Source organism: Pseudomyrmex gracilis, unplaced genomic scaffold (assembly GCF_002006095.1).
Source record: "Pseudomyrmex gracilis isolate BER0280 unplaced genomic scaffold, ASM200609v1 scaffold_216, whole genome shotgun sequence".
Taxonomy (NCBI): domain Eukaryota; kingdom Metazoa; phylum Arthropoda; class Insecta; order Hymenoptera; family Formicidae; genus Pseudomyrmex; species Pseudomyrmex gracilis.
Window position 1 is genome coordinate 116,974 of NW_018020800.1, and position 14,976 is coordinate 131,949.

A 14,976-nucleotide genomic window follows, 5' to 3' on the forward strand; every position below is an offset into this window, starting at 1 on the left:
TGCGACGATGCCGCGAACGACAGGCTCGCGTGCGGATTCGTTAGCGTCGATGCGCGGACGGCCTCGTAGAGCGAAAGTTTGTTCATAAAAGTTTGCTCGCGGAATCGCTCAGATTTTGAAGGGGAGCGATCCCGAATATCCGAGCGTTACCGAAGCGCCTTTGCTATGCAGAAGAGAAATGAAGAAAGTTGAAAATTCAGGTCCTCTCGCGAAATGACTTTGGCGATATTTTTATAGAAATGTTGAGCAATGGCGCGCAAAGTTGCGGAAGATCAAACTGATGACTGAAAACTTAATACTGCTTGTCATTTGTAACACATTTGTGTACGTGTATATGGCAATACGAAAAATACGAAAACAATTTTATTTGTCATTATATTTACCACATCATTTGTCAGACGTAAAAAAAATTCTTATTTGTGCGTGTATTTTTGTATGTTGATCGTCGCGCGTCAGCAAATCGAATTTTTTGCAAGTCTTGTACATACGTACAATACATACGAACATTTTTTTGTGTACGTTGTGAATTATTGAGCTGGTAGAGAGTAAAATTGTGATCCTACGTGATCTTACGTGATGAAAGTAATGGGGATCCTGATGTAGTCGGTTTGCAGTCATAAGAAATGAATCTTTCCGCTTATTCGCACGATTTTAAGACCGTTACCGAATATTGAGGAAAACAACAAGCTCATATCACACATGGGCTCGATGAAATTTCCAACAATTGCTCAGATACAGACCTCGATCCTCTTCTATGCGAAAGGAAGTTCACTCTCGCCGAAGCAAAAAAAAGAAACGTAATCTAGACACATGATATTATACTTTTATAAACGGAGTAAATTAAAGTCTTCTGTGTGAGGGAAAGAAAATTGAGATATTTGAGAGATTAGAGAAAAAAAATTGTATTAAAGTTTAAATGAAACTCATAAGTTGGACGAGAAAAATTTCTTCAGTAAAATTTATTATATTTATTTAAAAAAAAAAACAAGTAGAAGATTGTTAAATTTATTTTGAAAAAATTAATTAAGCAAGATTATACAATTAAAGAATCACTTAATGAGAATGAAATAAAGTGAAATATCTTTTCAAATATGCGCTCTCTTTCTTACATTAATGTAAATAAAAAAGATGTGAAGGCGAGAGAAGAAAATAACGATGATACAGCACAGAAATTCCGTAGCTATCGGAAAGCCGAGAACAAGCAAAGAGAGGAGGACCGAGCGTACAAACATTTTCAGTAGCACCGGCGCGCGCTGAGAGGTGCACACCGCGTGCAAAAGCTTTCATCTCTCTAGCCGGACCGGACGAGGACACCCGCCTTTGGAAAAGCGCGGACGTGGCGCAAAGAGATTTTCCACAGAGAGAAGCAGAACACACGCAAAGAAACGGCTATATGCGCGATTAAGTTTATACGCAAGAAGGATCAAGGACGTAATTTTTGTGTCGCGGGTGCGCACGTGTCGCTCGAGTTTCTTTGGCCCTTTTAATCCGTTTTTCAACACACAAAGCGACCAACGTTGTTCTTGATGGATCAATTTCATTTATTCATTTCGCAGAAATGCCCAGCGTTGAAATTAATATTGTTAGTTTATTTAAAAAAAAAAAAAAAAAAAAACAAAGAAAAATTGAAGACATTACGATTTTTGTTCTCTTTTTTTTTATAGCGTGTCATCTTTTTTTATCGCGATCGTTCTGTACCAAAGATTAATTCGAAGATAATTCTTTAAACAACCGAAAATGCTATTCGGATCTCTTTTCGATATCGCGTTAAATATTGTGCGATATGTACGATTATGACGGTGTGGTAATATATATTAATTTACAATCAGTAGATTTTAATATTCAGTTTTCATCATACGTCATTACGCGCGAGAACACCGCGCGCCGCTCATACATGTATATTTTATAATTTTATGACATTAAAACTCTCGTGCCTTTGGTAATGTTTAGTTGTTTGAACGTTTGAATTACGCAGCGCGCAATTAGCGCTAAATGAAGCATACGCTTTCATTGATTCGAGAGAATGAAAATATCGCGTTGAAGCGTGATGATCTGCAATTTTAATGCGACTTCCGCGAAGGCAACAACCGATCCGCACAAAACAAACGCGTACGAACGACAATCTCCCCCGCGGGCGCGCTGACATTGATCCCAAGATTTTGCCCTCCCCCCGTTGATACTATCTGTCCTTAATCGCTCACGATCCTGTCACAGATCTTGGGCGTAGGGTCAGATCTCGAACGGGTGTATTGGGAATCGTCTATCGTTTCTAAATGGGCCGGATCTCTCGTATTTTCGAAGGGATCGATGCCAACTGTTGAATATTCGATGCGCGAGGGTATCCACGGGAATAAAAGTGATCGTTAAATAACCGGTTGCGCAGTCCGGACACGATCTATCGATTACCCGTCCGAGTTTCCCTACCCTGATTCGATTCACGCGGCGAATCGCGCGCGTCGCAACTTCGCCGCGGCTTCGGCGCGTAATATAATTACGAACGTTTCACTGTACAATATTATACGGATATTTCAACGTATCTGCATAGTTTTACATTTCATTACGCCTAAAAATACTACGATCGGAAGGGAACGGCGGCATTTCGTTCGCATTCGATATAATATAATCGGCGCGGCGGTAACTGAATTATATTACAACCGCGAAAAGTTTGTTCTCGTTGAGCTTCGGTTCAACGTGATTCAAGTTTCATTTCATAAATCGGCGCCTGTCAACAATCGATCGCGTTTGTTTTAAACGCGCGTGCGATTAATCTGTTGCGTTGAAAATGCGACGTTTGAAAATGCAAAAGAGTCGCGAACCAATTGGAATTCGCGAGCAAAAAACCGAAAATGTGTATCGAGTTTCGGCAAATATTAATTTAACAACAATCAAAATTCCGTCGATATAAACCTACCTTCCTCATGAGCGTTATTACGTTGTTGCGCAACATCCTGACGGTTTCGTTTCCCGGCTATGAAGAAACGGAGAAGGTCCTAAATCCCCGGTTGCGTGTCTCTCGCCACTTCCTGCTGACCGATGTTAACGACCTGCCTGCGCAATGGCTCGTGTCAGCCTCGCTGCTTGTTTCACGACCTTGACTCACAACAGCTTCCTCACGTCTTCGGAGGCGTTGAATCTCGGTTGGCGATAGCTGGAGCCATGCGGCTCGGCCACCTGCTGCGAAAGCATCTCCTGCGACCGTCGCCTCTCGCCCTCAAAGTGACATGGGACTCTCTCTCAGGTGTGGCAACTTGATCCTAAGAAGAAGAAAAAGAAGAAGAAGAAGAAGAAGAAGACAATTTTCAATAACAAGCAATTGGACAGGCATTTTGTCAAACAACAAAACTGGGTCAAATCTGTGATTTATAATCTGTCCCTCGCTTTTTGCGACTTTACGCTTTAAAACCGGACTTGATAAATGATGCACTGTGAACCACTTCTGTCCTGAATTATGAGCGTTGATCACGATATAACGAATTCAGCGATCATCATCAGAGCGTTTTAGTACGGTCATGAGACCAATTTCCGAGCTTATTTCGAGAACATCTCGTAAATGGGTTTCTATTTTAAATGCAGTATTGAGGTTTTCGGAGTTTCTCGCGCGCGCCGTATACCACTTCGTAGTTAAACGGCAACAGCGCTGCTCTCGCGGGTTAGCTGCCGAGTTGCTTTGAGAGGAATGTTTGGCTAAATGTAACCTCGTTAGAAAGTTTCGACGCAAACAAATATTTGTCCACGCAAATTAATATCTGGCTTTGTTTCTGTCGCGCACTGAATATTACCCCAGGACGTGTGTGCAAAACGCGTGCGCACATCGCGAGGTGATTAATCTCACTTTTCCAAGCGACAAAAGCGATACTTTGAAATAGATGTGCGTATAATAGATATATGGAGAACCGCGCGTTACATTAATAGTTCAGTTCTCTGAATATCTCTTTCTCTCTCTCTCTCTCTCTCTCTCTTCGATGTGTTTAACGAAATTATATTTCTTTATTAAATTTTACGAGACAAAAAGTAGAAAAATATTTTCTTTATCAGCGAGATTAAATTTTTCTTGGAGAAATGTAAGTTTTTCGTAAAAAAATCGTGGAATTGTTAGAAATCGCGATAAAACGGGGAGGTGAGACTTGTGACAACTTTGTTTTTTCTTCCGTTTCGCGCGCTATATAGTTCCGAACACAATCGCACACAACACGCGTGTTAATAAAAAAAGGAAATTAAAAAATTTATATAAATGCGTAAAAAGTCAATTTCTGGCAAGCGCAGAAGATATAGGTACGCGCGAGATTTCTCTTATAATTCTCTCGAGTACGCGTAGTGTCTACGACGGAGGCGTGATTACGAATTCAAACTCGAAAATGTCACAGCGTCCAAAACTAATAATTCAGTTGCATGAATAAAACATCGCTTAAAGAGAGAAAGAGAGAGAGAGAGAGAGCAGTATATATTTAGAACAAATGTAGCTTTTACATTAATTTCACTCGGCGATAATCCAAACGCGAACTCTCATTCGAACGTGTTTTAGTTAACAAAAATGCAATCAAATCGAGCAGATTTGCTCCGCAAATTCGCCAAAATCCAAAAAGAGACCAATACAAAATCTATTTATTTGATGCGGATAATGTATCCGAAATTTGTGTGCCTCGTTGCAATTTACAAAATGCAATTTTTCTCTTCGAAAATTAACGAAAAGGGGGGATCGAAGACAAAAGCCCGGTGAATTTAATCAACTCGCTGACGCGCCTCACAGCGCGTGCACTTCCTCTCGGTTGTAATTTCAATCAAGGAAATCACCCACGCGGCAACTAAAGGCCCTTAATTCCCGCGGGCATAGTTGACCACGATAGCACTGTAATTACGAATTCAAACTCCGTGTGCCGTTGCTGTCGAAACTAATAATAAATTTACACGAATTAACGTAGTGCGCGCGCACTACACACGTTATTTTAGACGTTTCGCATGTCGCGCTGTCAGAATAATCGCAACTAATAAATAATTCTTTTAATCAATAAGCTCTTGTTCATGCAAATCCGGAACTTTTATATTGAAAGTTGGTCAAGTTTACCAAACTTTTAATATTGGTCTTTTTTCAAACAAAGCTAATTTATTGATAAAATCAACCATGGGAACAAAAACAATACAGCTTTTTATCGAAAAAAAAGTGCTTCTCTATAGCGTTAATTACGAGAACGTGTTAATTAACGCCTACTACAATCGAGAGGCTGTTGTTGTTGGTTCAACGCGATCTCAACAGGCGCACAACAGGCGCACACCTGATTCCAGTGCGGCGGAAAACAGTCGATCTCGCGTCTCTCCCGCGCACTTTGAAAGCCGCAGTCTCTTCCACGTCGCATTCCGTGGATCAGGCAATTAAGCTTCCGGTCGTGCGGGACGACGAGACAAATTTCGGGTGCACCCGAGTTTCATGGTTGCGTAAATCATAGTAATTGCAATGTAAATGGCTTCGTTAACCCTTTCGCTTGGTGATATTAACGCAACTCTGCAGTCCCGTCGTCGTCATTCTAACGTCGTTGCGGCCGGAATTTGTTATCGGGCTCTCGTGCGGTTTAGGGTTTTCGCATAATGTTCGCTTTCTATGCAATTTTGCGTACGCGAAATCGGGGAACAAACGATACCGCAAGAATGCTCATTAACAATGTAAACGCACGCTATGTTTGATCTCATTTAGCGGCGGAGAACAAAATAAAATCTCTCTGCTTTCTTTTCGAGGAACAATGCAACGAGACGAGAGAACTTTGCATCGCGTAAAAGAAGCTTTCTTAGCGATAAAGGAGAACGTTACATTGGGACGTGGCGACAAGATGATTATACTAATTTTCAGAAAGTAAAGAAGCGAGTGAGTGAGAGAAAGAGAGAGATAGAGAGAGAAAATACGGGAAGGTATTACAGAGAGACAAAAAAGCGATGCGAAAGGGATGGAAAGGAGAACGATCGTGGAGTTGAGGGGAGAAAAACGAAAGTAAGGGGCGGTATGGAACAATGAGCGGAATGGAATTTCAAGCGCTCCGCTCGTAATAGCTCCGCGTATATTAATTTATCCCATAATGATCCCCGTTGAGACGACGCCCCGGGATAATATCCGTCGAACGTGGGCGTCTGTCGCACGGACGTGAAGCTCGGGAAGCGAACAAAAAGCAGTTTCGGTATTCGTCAATATTAATTGCCGAAGTTAATATTCACATCGCGCGGTTGACGCGCGAAATTTGAAAGTTGGAAAATTCTTTCCCTCGCCGAGCGCGGAAAGAAAAACGGCAAGCGCGTCGAATAACACCGTAGCCATTTTGCAGATTCGTTAAGAATGTTCCGCTGGGGGATTAAGTTCCACGAGAGCCACGTTAATTAAGCGAGAACATAGGCGGGCCCCGCGCGCGCGCTCGTATGGGCGGGAGTGTGTTAATGGCCAACATTTCTCGCGCGCTCGCGTCAAATAAAAGGCGACACGTGGCTTTTGATCGCACTTTTGCCGTCCCATCTCATTTGAGATTGTTCCATCGTGTATCTTGTGTCTCTTGCGTCATTATACCTTTCTTATATCCTTGAATAGTATAGAAATAATTCAGAGTAGAGTCATTCTCTCTTTGAAAGATTTGAAATTTTTTCTCGCAAGGAAAACAATATCACGCTAAATAATTTATTATTTATAAAAAATGAATCTCTTGTGAGTTGACGAACGTTGTGAGTAAATTGACGTGTTCCGTCGCGAATTGCGACACAATGTCCGCGACAAACGACCACCTTCGGCGGCCGATCAGAGACAAGACAATCTATGAACCAATAATCTAGTTCAAGGGAGCCACCGATGACGTACGAAGCGGGGACAAAATTATCTCCGGATCAGGAGATCGGTCGTGTTCGCGGAACGTAGAAACGAAATGCTGTCTACACAATACTCGGCACAAGGACTCGTCGTAGATTCCAGCCGCGTTCGCGGACGCAACAATGGTCGGTATGCTTATAGAACTTCACAGGAGATTCGATTCCGTATATATCCTATAATACTCTCTACTGGCCGTGGCAAGAAAAAGAACAAAACGAGAGAAGGAAAGCGCAGGCATTTTACCGCGGACACATTTCACGAACGCGACACCGCGATGACAATCTAGTAACTTGGTTTCGATGTACAAGAATATTGTGGTTTTTATCCGAAAAATATCCCGTCGCGCTAAAGCGCGGCAGAAATACGGATTTATTCATGCGAGTTTTTGATTTAGTCTGACGAAACACCGGGGTGCGTTAGAAAATATTTTTGCGAAAAAAATGAGCTCCTGGTTTAAAAACGCTCCGAAATTTAGAGAGAAAAACGTTTCTTCTATTTAGAATAATGTTTTCGACTTCTGTGTGTAGAATATTGTTTTTTGTAACGCACTTCCAGAGAGAAAAGTGCGTGAGTATTACAATTTCAAACTTTTGTTTAAATAAGTAATACAGTTAACGGAATTAATGACATGTATTGTGAGATCCAAATCAATATCTGGATCTCATTTGTGTAGTCTAGTTGATTTTATGCTTTTTTTTATTAGTTCTGTGGTTTAAAGAAAGAAAAGCAAACAGATGTTGAAAATAGTGAACAATATTTCCGCTATCTATTACTTTTTTTTTTTTTTATTCGAGATTAAACTCGAATTAATTTTTGAACGATTCAGTTCGCCGATCAACTCGATTGAAAGAGACCGGACCGGAAAACATCCTAAAGTGATGAGCGGATTTGAATTCGGAATCTCTCCGTGTTCGCACAACTCTTGCACTCAGTCCGATACCAGTCAGGTTCGGTCGGTGTAGAATATTAAAGCGAATATTTACACCCTATATATTTTGTGGTTAACGTAGCAACCTGACACGGTCTTCGTACGACGGAGAAATAAATGGCTCGCAAACCATATTTCGTTAAATATCGCAGTTCTCAAGACGAGAAGTTATTACGTTTACGAGTTATACAGTAAATATATCGAAAAAGTTTTACTTTAAAGCACAAAACAAATTCTATTTCAGAAAAATTCTATTTATTCTTATCACGCATATTTCTTTTCTGGAAACAAGTTTTGTTGTAACGAATGCACGCTTTATCGATTATACAAATGTTTACCGCTCTTATGCGCCATCCACAATCGTATTATATATCGATAATAATGTTTCCAAGCACGTACGTACGGTTGGAGTGACCTACTTTTCGGCCGCCCAAAATACGCGTGATCCAAAATAGGATCGTCCGCGGTCGAATCAAAACTGGGAAATTGAGAGGCAGTGGAACCAGATGTTTGTAACGCATCCGAAATCTGTCTGTCTGTCTGCCTGCCTGCCCGCCCGCTTGCCTGTCTGTCTGTCTGCGGATACGCGACATACGAGCGGTTTATGTTTCTTTTATATCTATACGAAATTTCGCGCGAAACGCGTTCAAATTACCGTCGCCCGTTGCGCGAAAACGCGCGTATTCCGGCTTTTCGTAACGACGCGCGGGCAATAATTTTGCCGCGCTTTTAACCCTTTGAGCGATCAGGTTGGCATAAGTGCCAACGTATATAGCGCGCTCCGTTAATTAAATCCGTCGCTCAGAGCGACAGCGCAATTTGTTTTAAAAATCGTCCTTCTTGATTTATGAGAATTATTCAAAGCGCGAAACGGGACAAAAAATATTAACATTTTTGTTAATATTTTGGCAAAGTGTAGCAAAATTTCGTAATTATCGCGTCACTCCGTACGTCTGTTTGTATTTCCATTACAAAGCATCAGGATTACGTTCTTGATGTTTAAATTTATTCACACAACTCTTGTCAAGAGAAATATTTACACTTTTATTATGTCAAACATTTTTTCCAAACTGGTTCTCTGCGATGCGTGGACCCGTGTGGAATAACGGGAATGACACGCGAGAAAAACGTATATCATCACGTGTTCGAACCTTCGATATGTTATAAACAGAACGTTTATCCACAAAATAGCCAATTCGTCATAAGCCAATTGTGCTCCTAATCTCACAGTTACGTTTTCGAATAAGCCCCCGGTTTAATCGGAAACGTTAACTCGAGAGGAAATCGAGAAACGACCGCGTTAAATTGGGATCTCCATGCGACCGAGCTATGTGCGCGAGCAAACACATAACATTTGCCAGTTCAGTGTGAAAATACGTGTGTACCGACCAAACACGCTGAGACAAATATAGCAACTGTTGTTTGCTAATTTGAACTAAATTAAAAATTTGTCGTGAAAAATCGAAACAAGTGAAAAAAAATTGCATCGCCAAAATTGGAACTTTTTTTTCACGCACCGGGAGAATAAACTATTTTGCACCGCCGATTGACGGAATATATTCTCTCGAATTTTCTCGCAAGAGAGAGAGAGAGTTGAGAATGAAACTCTCGCGCGAAAGACCAAACATATACAGGTCTTTATATTTGTTATTGATCGCGCATTAAGAGTTCTTGTTGATGTTCTGCGTCAAAAAAAAAAAAAAAAAAAAACAGAAATAAATTTTATCGCGAAAGAAAATAGAAAAAGATCACCTCCGTCCCCGGGCGTCTACGTAATACCCACCTACTCGGTTTTCCCTACGCGATTGCGGAGGAAAAACTCCTTCTCTGCTCGTATAGCTCGCGATACTTTCTTACGGTTTGATGGTGATAAATCGCCGGGGCCGGGAAGATCGATGATACGCGAATCCAGACCTCGTTTGTACGCAGGGATTATAACGACCGCAGTTACAGAGAAACCTCCGTGTGGTTTCACCCTCCCCATATAAAACGATGGCTGTCCCACTGGCTACTTGTTGAGCTCGCTATATACTTTAATACCGGGCGCTTAGCCGGAGGCAACCGCCGCCGCCGCCGCCGCCATCGTTTCGCTTTATCATGTACGCATTTTGTTCCCGCACACAGAATTCCCCGCTCCGTTGATTCCGCACACACGAGTTGCTATTGTCGCGTGTAAACTGAAAACACTAGTAATACATATTACGCGTGCGAAGCGAGCGCGCATAATTCAATGGGCGATCTTTGGATAAGCGCGCGCAACGAATTGTTGTGTACGTGGCTGCCGCGTGTACGCATGCCGTTCGAAATAATTTGCATTCGGTGAACGTAGCAATATTTTATGGTTTACGTATTTATTGCACGGCACGAAACAACTCAGTAAACTCGGAAATGTATATGCGAACACCGGACATCGGTTTCAAAGAGAATTATTGCAATATTATTGCAACATGTATTATATAATTAGAGTTAAATTTATCGGCGATTTTATCGAACAAAAAATTCTATATACGCTAGAAAACGGGAATATTGTTACTGTGGCTTTATCGGATAGTTTTATTTTTATACGTAACTTAAACGGATATTTTTATTTAATGTTTTAAGTCAATTTGAGAAATGTTAAATTTTGATGCGAGCGGCAAATCTCACGTGATTTTATTGCTGATACTTTTTGTTACCGATATCGTCTCTCATCGAAAGTTCGAGAGTTTATCGCGCAAGCGAGAGTTTTATGCTGTTTCTACTACTTGTCGGCTGATCGCACGCTGACCTCTTCTACTTGTTGCGATCGATCAGCGCGCTAGGACGCTCTTCTCTTTTTATTTTCACATCTTACTCTGCTACACCGAGTTCAAGCGCTTCAGGAAAAAAACTTTATCTCCACTCTAACGTTTTATGCAGCAGAATATTGTCACAATCGCTCTGTCATATTCGTTGTTTTTGCACAAATTTTATTTTCGCTTTCCGAGATTTAATTTTTTTTTCTAATGGCACTCGCAGTTTCTCAGTGGCGATCGATCCTTCGTGTTCAACCTCAAGACAATTTCGCGAGAGTGATCTTTGGCTCCTTTGTTCTTATTGGGCTCGGGAAGCCCAATAGAGAGAGTCTATCGGAGAAAAGATGTTCCCTGTGAGTCTGAAATTCGGTCCCTCGCGCGGGCTGTAACGAATGAATCTAATCAATCTAGTCACGTCTGCCATTCGTTATCCGATTTTCTCCTCACAAAGAACAAAATTTCCGTTACTGAGACAAAGAAGACCACTTTTGTCACGAGTCGCTGAATCAGATCAATCTCGTTTCTTTCGCGGCGATTGCATATTTTCTTCAAAACAAATGTGTGTGTGTGTGTGTGCGCGCGTAATATTTTTGCTCTTTCAAAAAGCACATTCAACTTAAAGCGAGCCGTTGTAAAAAGAACTTAGTCTTTTTCTTTCTCTCTCTCTCTCTTTTTTTATATGCACGTGTGTTTCGCAAATATCACTAGAAACAAAACGCAAACATAACTATGCAACAGAAATGGAAAATAAATATGTGCGGCTTCTGTATGTATCGAAATGGATATTTATTCTATGATAAAAAATTCTCATTCTTTGTTTGAAACGAAAACAAGTGAATTTTTGTCACATGCAAACGCAACGGTATCACGCGGTAACGTATTGCTGTGTCAATATGACGCAACGACGTATACTGGCGACCTGTATGTATGTACAACCGACTGTGAAAAATTCTAATTCGAAATTTCATTTGCCGCGTATCTTACGGATATCGCGATATTCCGATTCCGCGAAAAAAAAAAATGATCAGAGTAATATGTTTCTCTCGCGAGAGTCGTGTGACACTTCCATCTCGGTCGAGAGAAAAATTTCTATCGAACGTCGACACAGACTTTTGATGTACGTAAAGGGACGTGGAAGCGTCGCACCTTGCTGCGCATTTACATCATTACACAATATGACATACAATATTATACTTCCATGAGTGAAAGAGAGAATGTGTGTGTGTGTGTGTCTGTCTATATGCGATGGATCGATCTGCGCGTCTCTGCATGCGTGTTCCTGTGGGAGAGGATTCAAACCTATTATCCTATATCAGATTTCATCCGTGTAAGCGCGTCGCGCGTGTGCGCGCATCCGTTTGTTACGTGGCAGGCTGGTTGCACGAGCTGCCAAGCGTGCTATGTCGCCGACATCCGGCTGTTGTCCCACAGAATCGAAGTGTCGTCCATAGTACCGATATACAAGGTCTTTTATACACAGGAGAGTGTTGCAATTAATTGTCAAACACAAATTCCGAATTACGCGAGTTTGCATTAAGAACACGTAACGAAAATCCTTGACTCACGCACATGCAAAAAAAAAAAAATACATACAATAAATTGACATCTGCCGAAACTTCGTCGGTGTTACATACAAAAAGAAAACGTGTGGTTGTTTAAAAAATTGTGCTTTGATGTATCAATGGACAACAATTTGTGTGACTGTACACATTGATAAAATTTTATATACACGGAAACAACATTTGATCGCAACAACGGACCTTTCCAAGTGAAAGTCGCAATATGATTTCGAAACAATCAATTTTTATAACAAATCTTTTGCGTAAGATATTGTTTTTTAACACATACGATATGTTTATTTCAATACGCGGTAAAACTCTTTCTGGACTGCACATATCTCCTCCAGTCTTTTTAATTTTTTGCAACGTATAAGTTCTCTAATGATATCATTAGCGAGAACATTGTGCTTTGCAGACACCCGTTGAGTGACGATGGCGAAGGCGCGCGCACAGCCCTCGCTTGTGTACAGAATTAATCCAATTTCTCATGGGCACGCCCGGCTTCCTCGGGACTAGCGCGCATTATTCCATGTTCTGCTCTTTGTTTTCGTTCATTTTTTATTCAACGGACAAAACTCGAACAGGCGCATCGTCCGGAAACCACACGATGCGCCGCAGAGATGCATAATTATTGAACTCGAGCAAGTGCCTGAATTTCTTTAAACGAGATAAGCTCGTCTCGGGGATACTGTTTAATAACAAAAACAAAAATTACAAAACGTTTCTTTGAAAAAAAGAAAAGATCGCATTAGAAATGACAAATACAATTTCATTAGGAATTTCAAACTTCGCCGACTAAAAAAACTCCGAAAAAAAAAACTTCCAACTTTAAACGAATAATTTTTACGGTTCTGTAAACGGCGCGAATTTCCAAATGACTTCCCAAGAAAAACGCCATTCCCATTCCCGCGAGATCTCGTTATGGGCTACCACTTCGCGGGAATTAGCTCTTCCTTCTCCCTTCCTTCCACTGAGAGCAGATTAATTCACAAGTTTTCTCCCGCGGCCGACCAAAGTTACATGCACGCGCGAAGGATACCGTTACATGTGACGTGTGATTAATAAATTCCACCGGACATTACGCTGATGAGAAAAAAAAACTCATCAGCTCTCTTTTCACGCCTTTCGACAAATGATCGTTTCGATGAATCAGATCAAAGTTAAAACAACTTACTTTCTTTTTTTAACGAATTGATTAATTCATCAACAAAAATTGCTATTGCATTATTTTTTATATAAAACTAATTGAATAAATTTGTTGTGATTTTACTTCGCGTTGGTACATAAAACAAATGTTAATAAACCGCTGATTGATTGCGACTCGTCAATTCTTGTTTACGTCGGGATAGACAAACAAATTGGGGCGCAATGTTCTTCCATATTTCGAGAACAAAATATACAATTGCATAATTGTTACAGCGAAACATCTAACAAGCTTTTGATGCCTTTATGTAACATGTTTTGATGTTTAATCTTTTGATGCACTTCAGCGATTGAACAACGGACTTTTAACTTGTTTTGACAGTAGTTTCAAAACCTTCTATTTACCTGAAATCGAGTTTTATATGACGTCGTAAAGATATGCAATAATAATTTGCGCACAGTTCGCACGAGCTTATTTTTTTTTTTTTTTTTTTTTTTGACGATGTATTTATACGCCGCGCAGTTGATTTGAAATGTGTGTTTTAAAAGTCAAAAAAACACAAAATATCATACGGTACGAGAGACAACAAATCACAACGAAACAGACATTTTATGACAATTTTGGGACAAAACACGCCGTTGTTTTGTGACGATAATTTGATTCCCGCATTGCCACGCAAAACAGATCGCGAAGCAACGTGCAAATCATTAACGGAGCAACAACGAGGACGCTAAACTTTTATAGAGCGAGGTCATTTATAACGGAGTTCGCTAACGAAGTTGTCGGGCATTAAAGTGTCTGAAAGAATTAATAAAAAATGATGACTTTAATAATAGCAACAAAGCGTTTCCCGTATGTCACACGTCAAAAGTAATTAAGAAGTCGGAGAACTGGAAGATAAATTCGACTGTCTCGTTAAATATAAGGCAGCGAAGTTTCGAATTTCAAATGAAGTCTTTTGTGCGCGGACTAATATACATATAAATCGATAATAACAATGGGGAGGAACATCAGAGAGAGAGAGAGAGAGAGGCGGGAAATCTATATATATCAATGAAGTTTGATCGTTTGCAATGATGATTTATTCAAAATTCGCGGTATACTTTTCTGTTTATCGCACGCGCGTCGATCCATCCTTCGGCTACGCGCGCGCCTGACTTCAAGAAAACAAAATAGCTGACCTCGATACACGAAAATCGATTTCTGTTAAATAAACGTCTCAAATTACATTCTACTTTGCTTGTCAAGAATGAACGGTATGAAAGGAGAAAGAAGAGAGTTCGGACATTGTTGACGATTGTGTGATTCGTTGTAAGAACCGCGCGCGCGGTCGGAGAAAATACCCTCGGCGAGAGTTGATAGACGACGTCGATACGTTATCCAAAAATATATCGAGTAATCTCGATTACTCGCTCAATGACGGCAAATATAACTGACTGTGATATACAAAGCAATATTGTCTCCGAGTTATTGTCTCTCGCACGGTTCAAGGTTTCAAATTATTGACATCTTTAGAAAGAGAATTATATTACATTCCAACGCCATTGCGAGAAGAAAAAGCGCGGAAAGTTATTTACAAAGAAAATAAAATTAAAGAACACGCCAGAAGGCGTGTGAACTCATTTTCCTCGCCTTCTTGAAAATAATACAAAAAAAAAAAAAAAAAAAAAAAAAAAAAAGCAACTCGTAAAAAAAAAAAAAAAAAACAAGAACACAACGGACTGTTTGTGCTTCTT

General features: G+C 40.5%; 1 protein-coding gene across 8 annotated transcripts in view; it reads right to left on the reverse strand.

The window, feature by feature from the left end:
- LOC109858642 (regulating synaptic membrane exocytosis protein 1) overlaps nt 1-14,976 on the reverse strand; it is a 131,125-nt gene that overhangs the window by 93,757 nt on the left and 22,392 nt on the right. For all 8 annotated transcript variants that reach the window (XM_020436111.1, XM_020436110.1, XM_020436114.1 and 5 more), the window contains exon 2: nt 2,912-3,254. In XM_020436111.1, coding sequence (XP_020291700.1) covers nt 2,912-2,947 — 36 coding nt within the window. In that variant the 5' untranslated portion in view covers nt 2,948-3,254. The remainder of the gene's footprint in view (nt 1-2,911; nt 3,255-14,976) is intronic.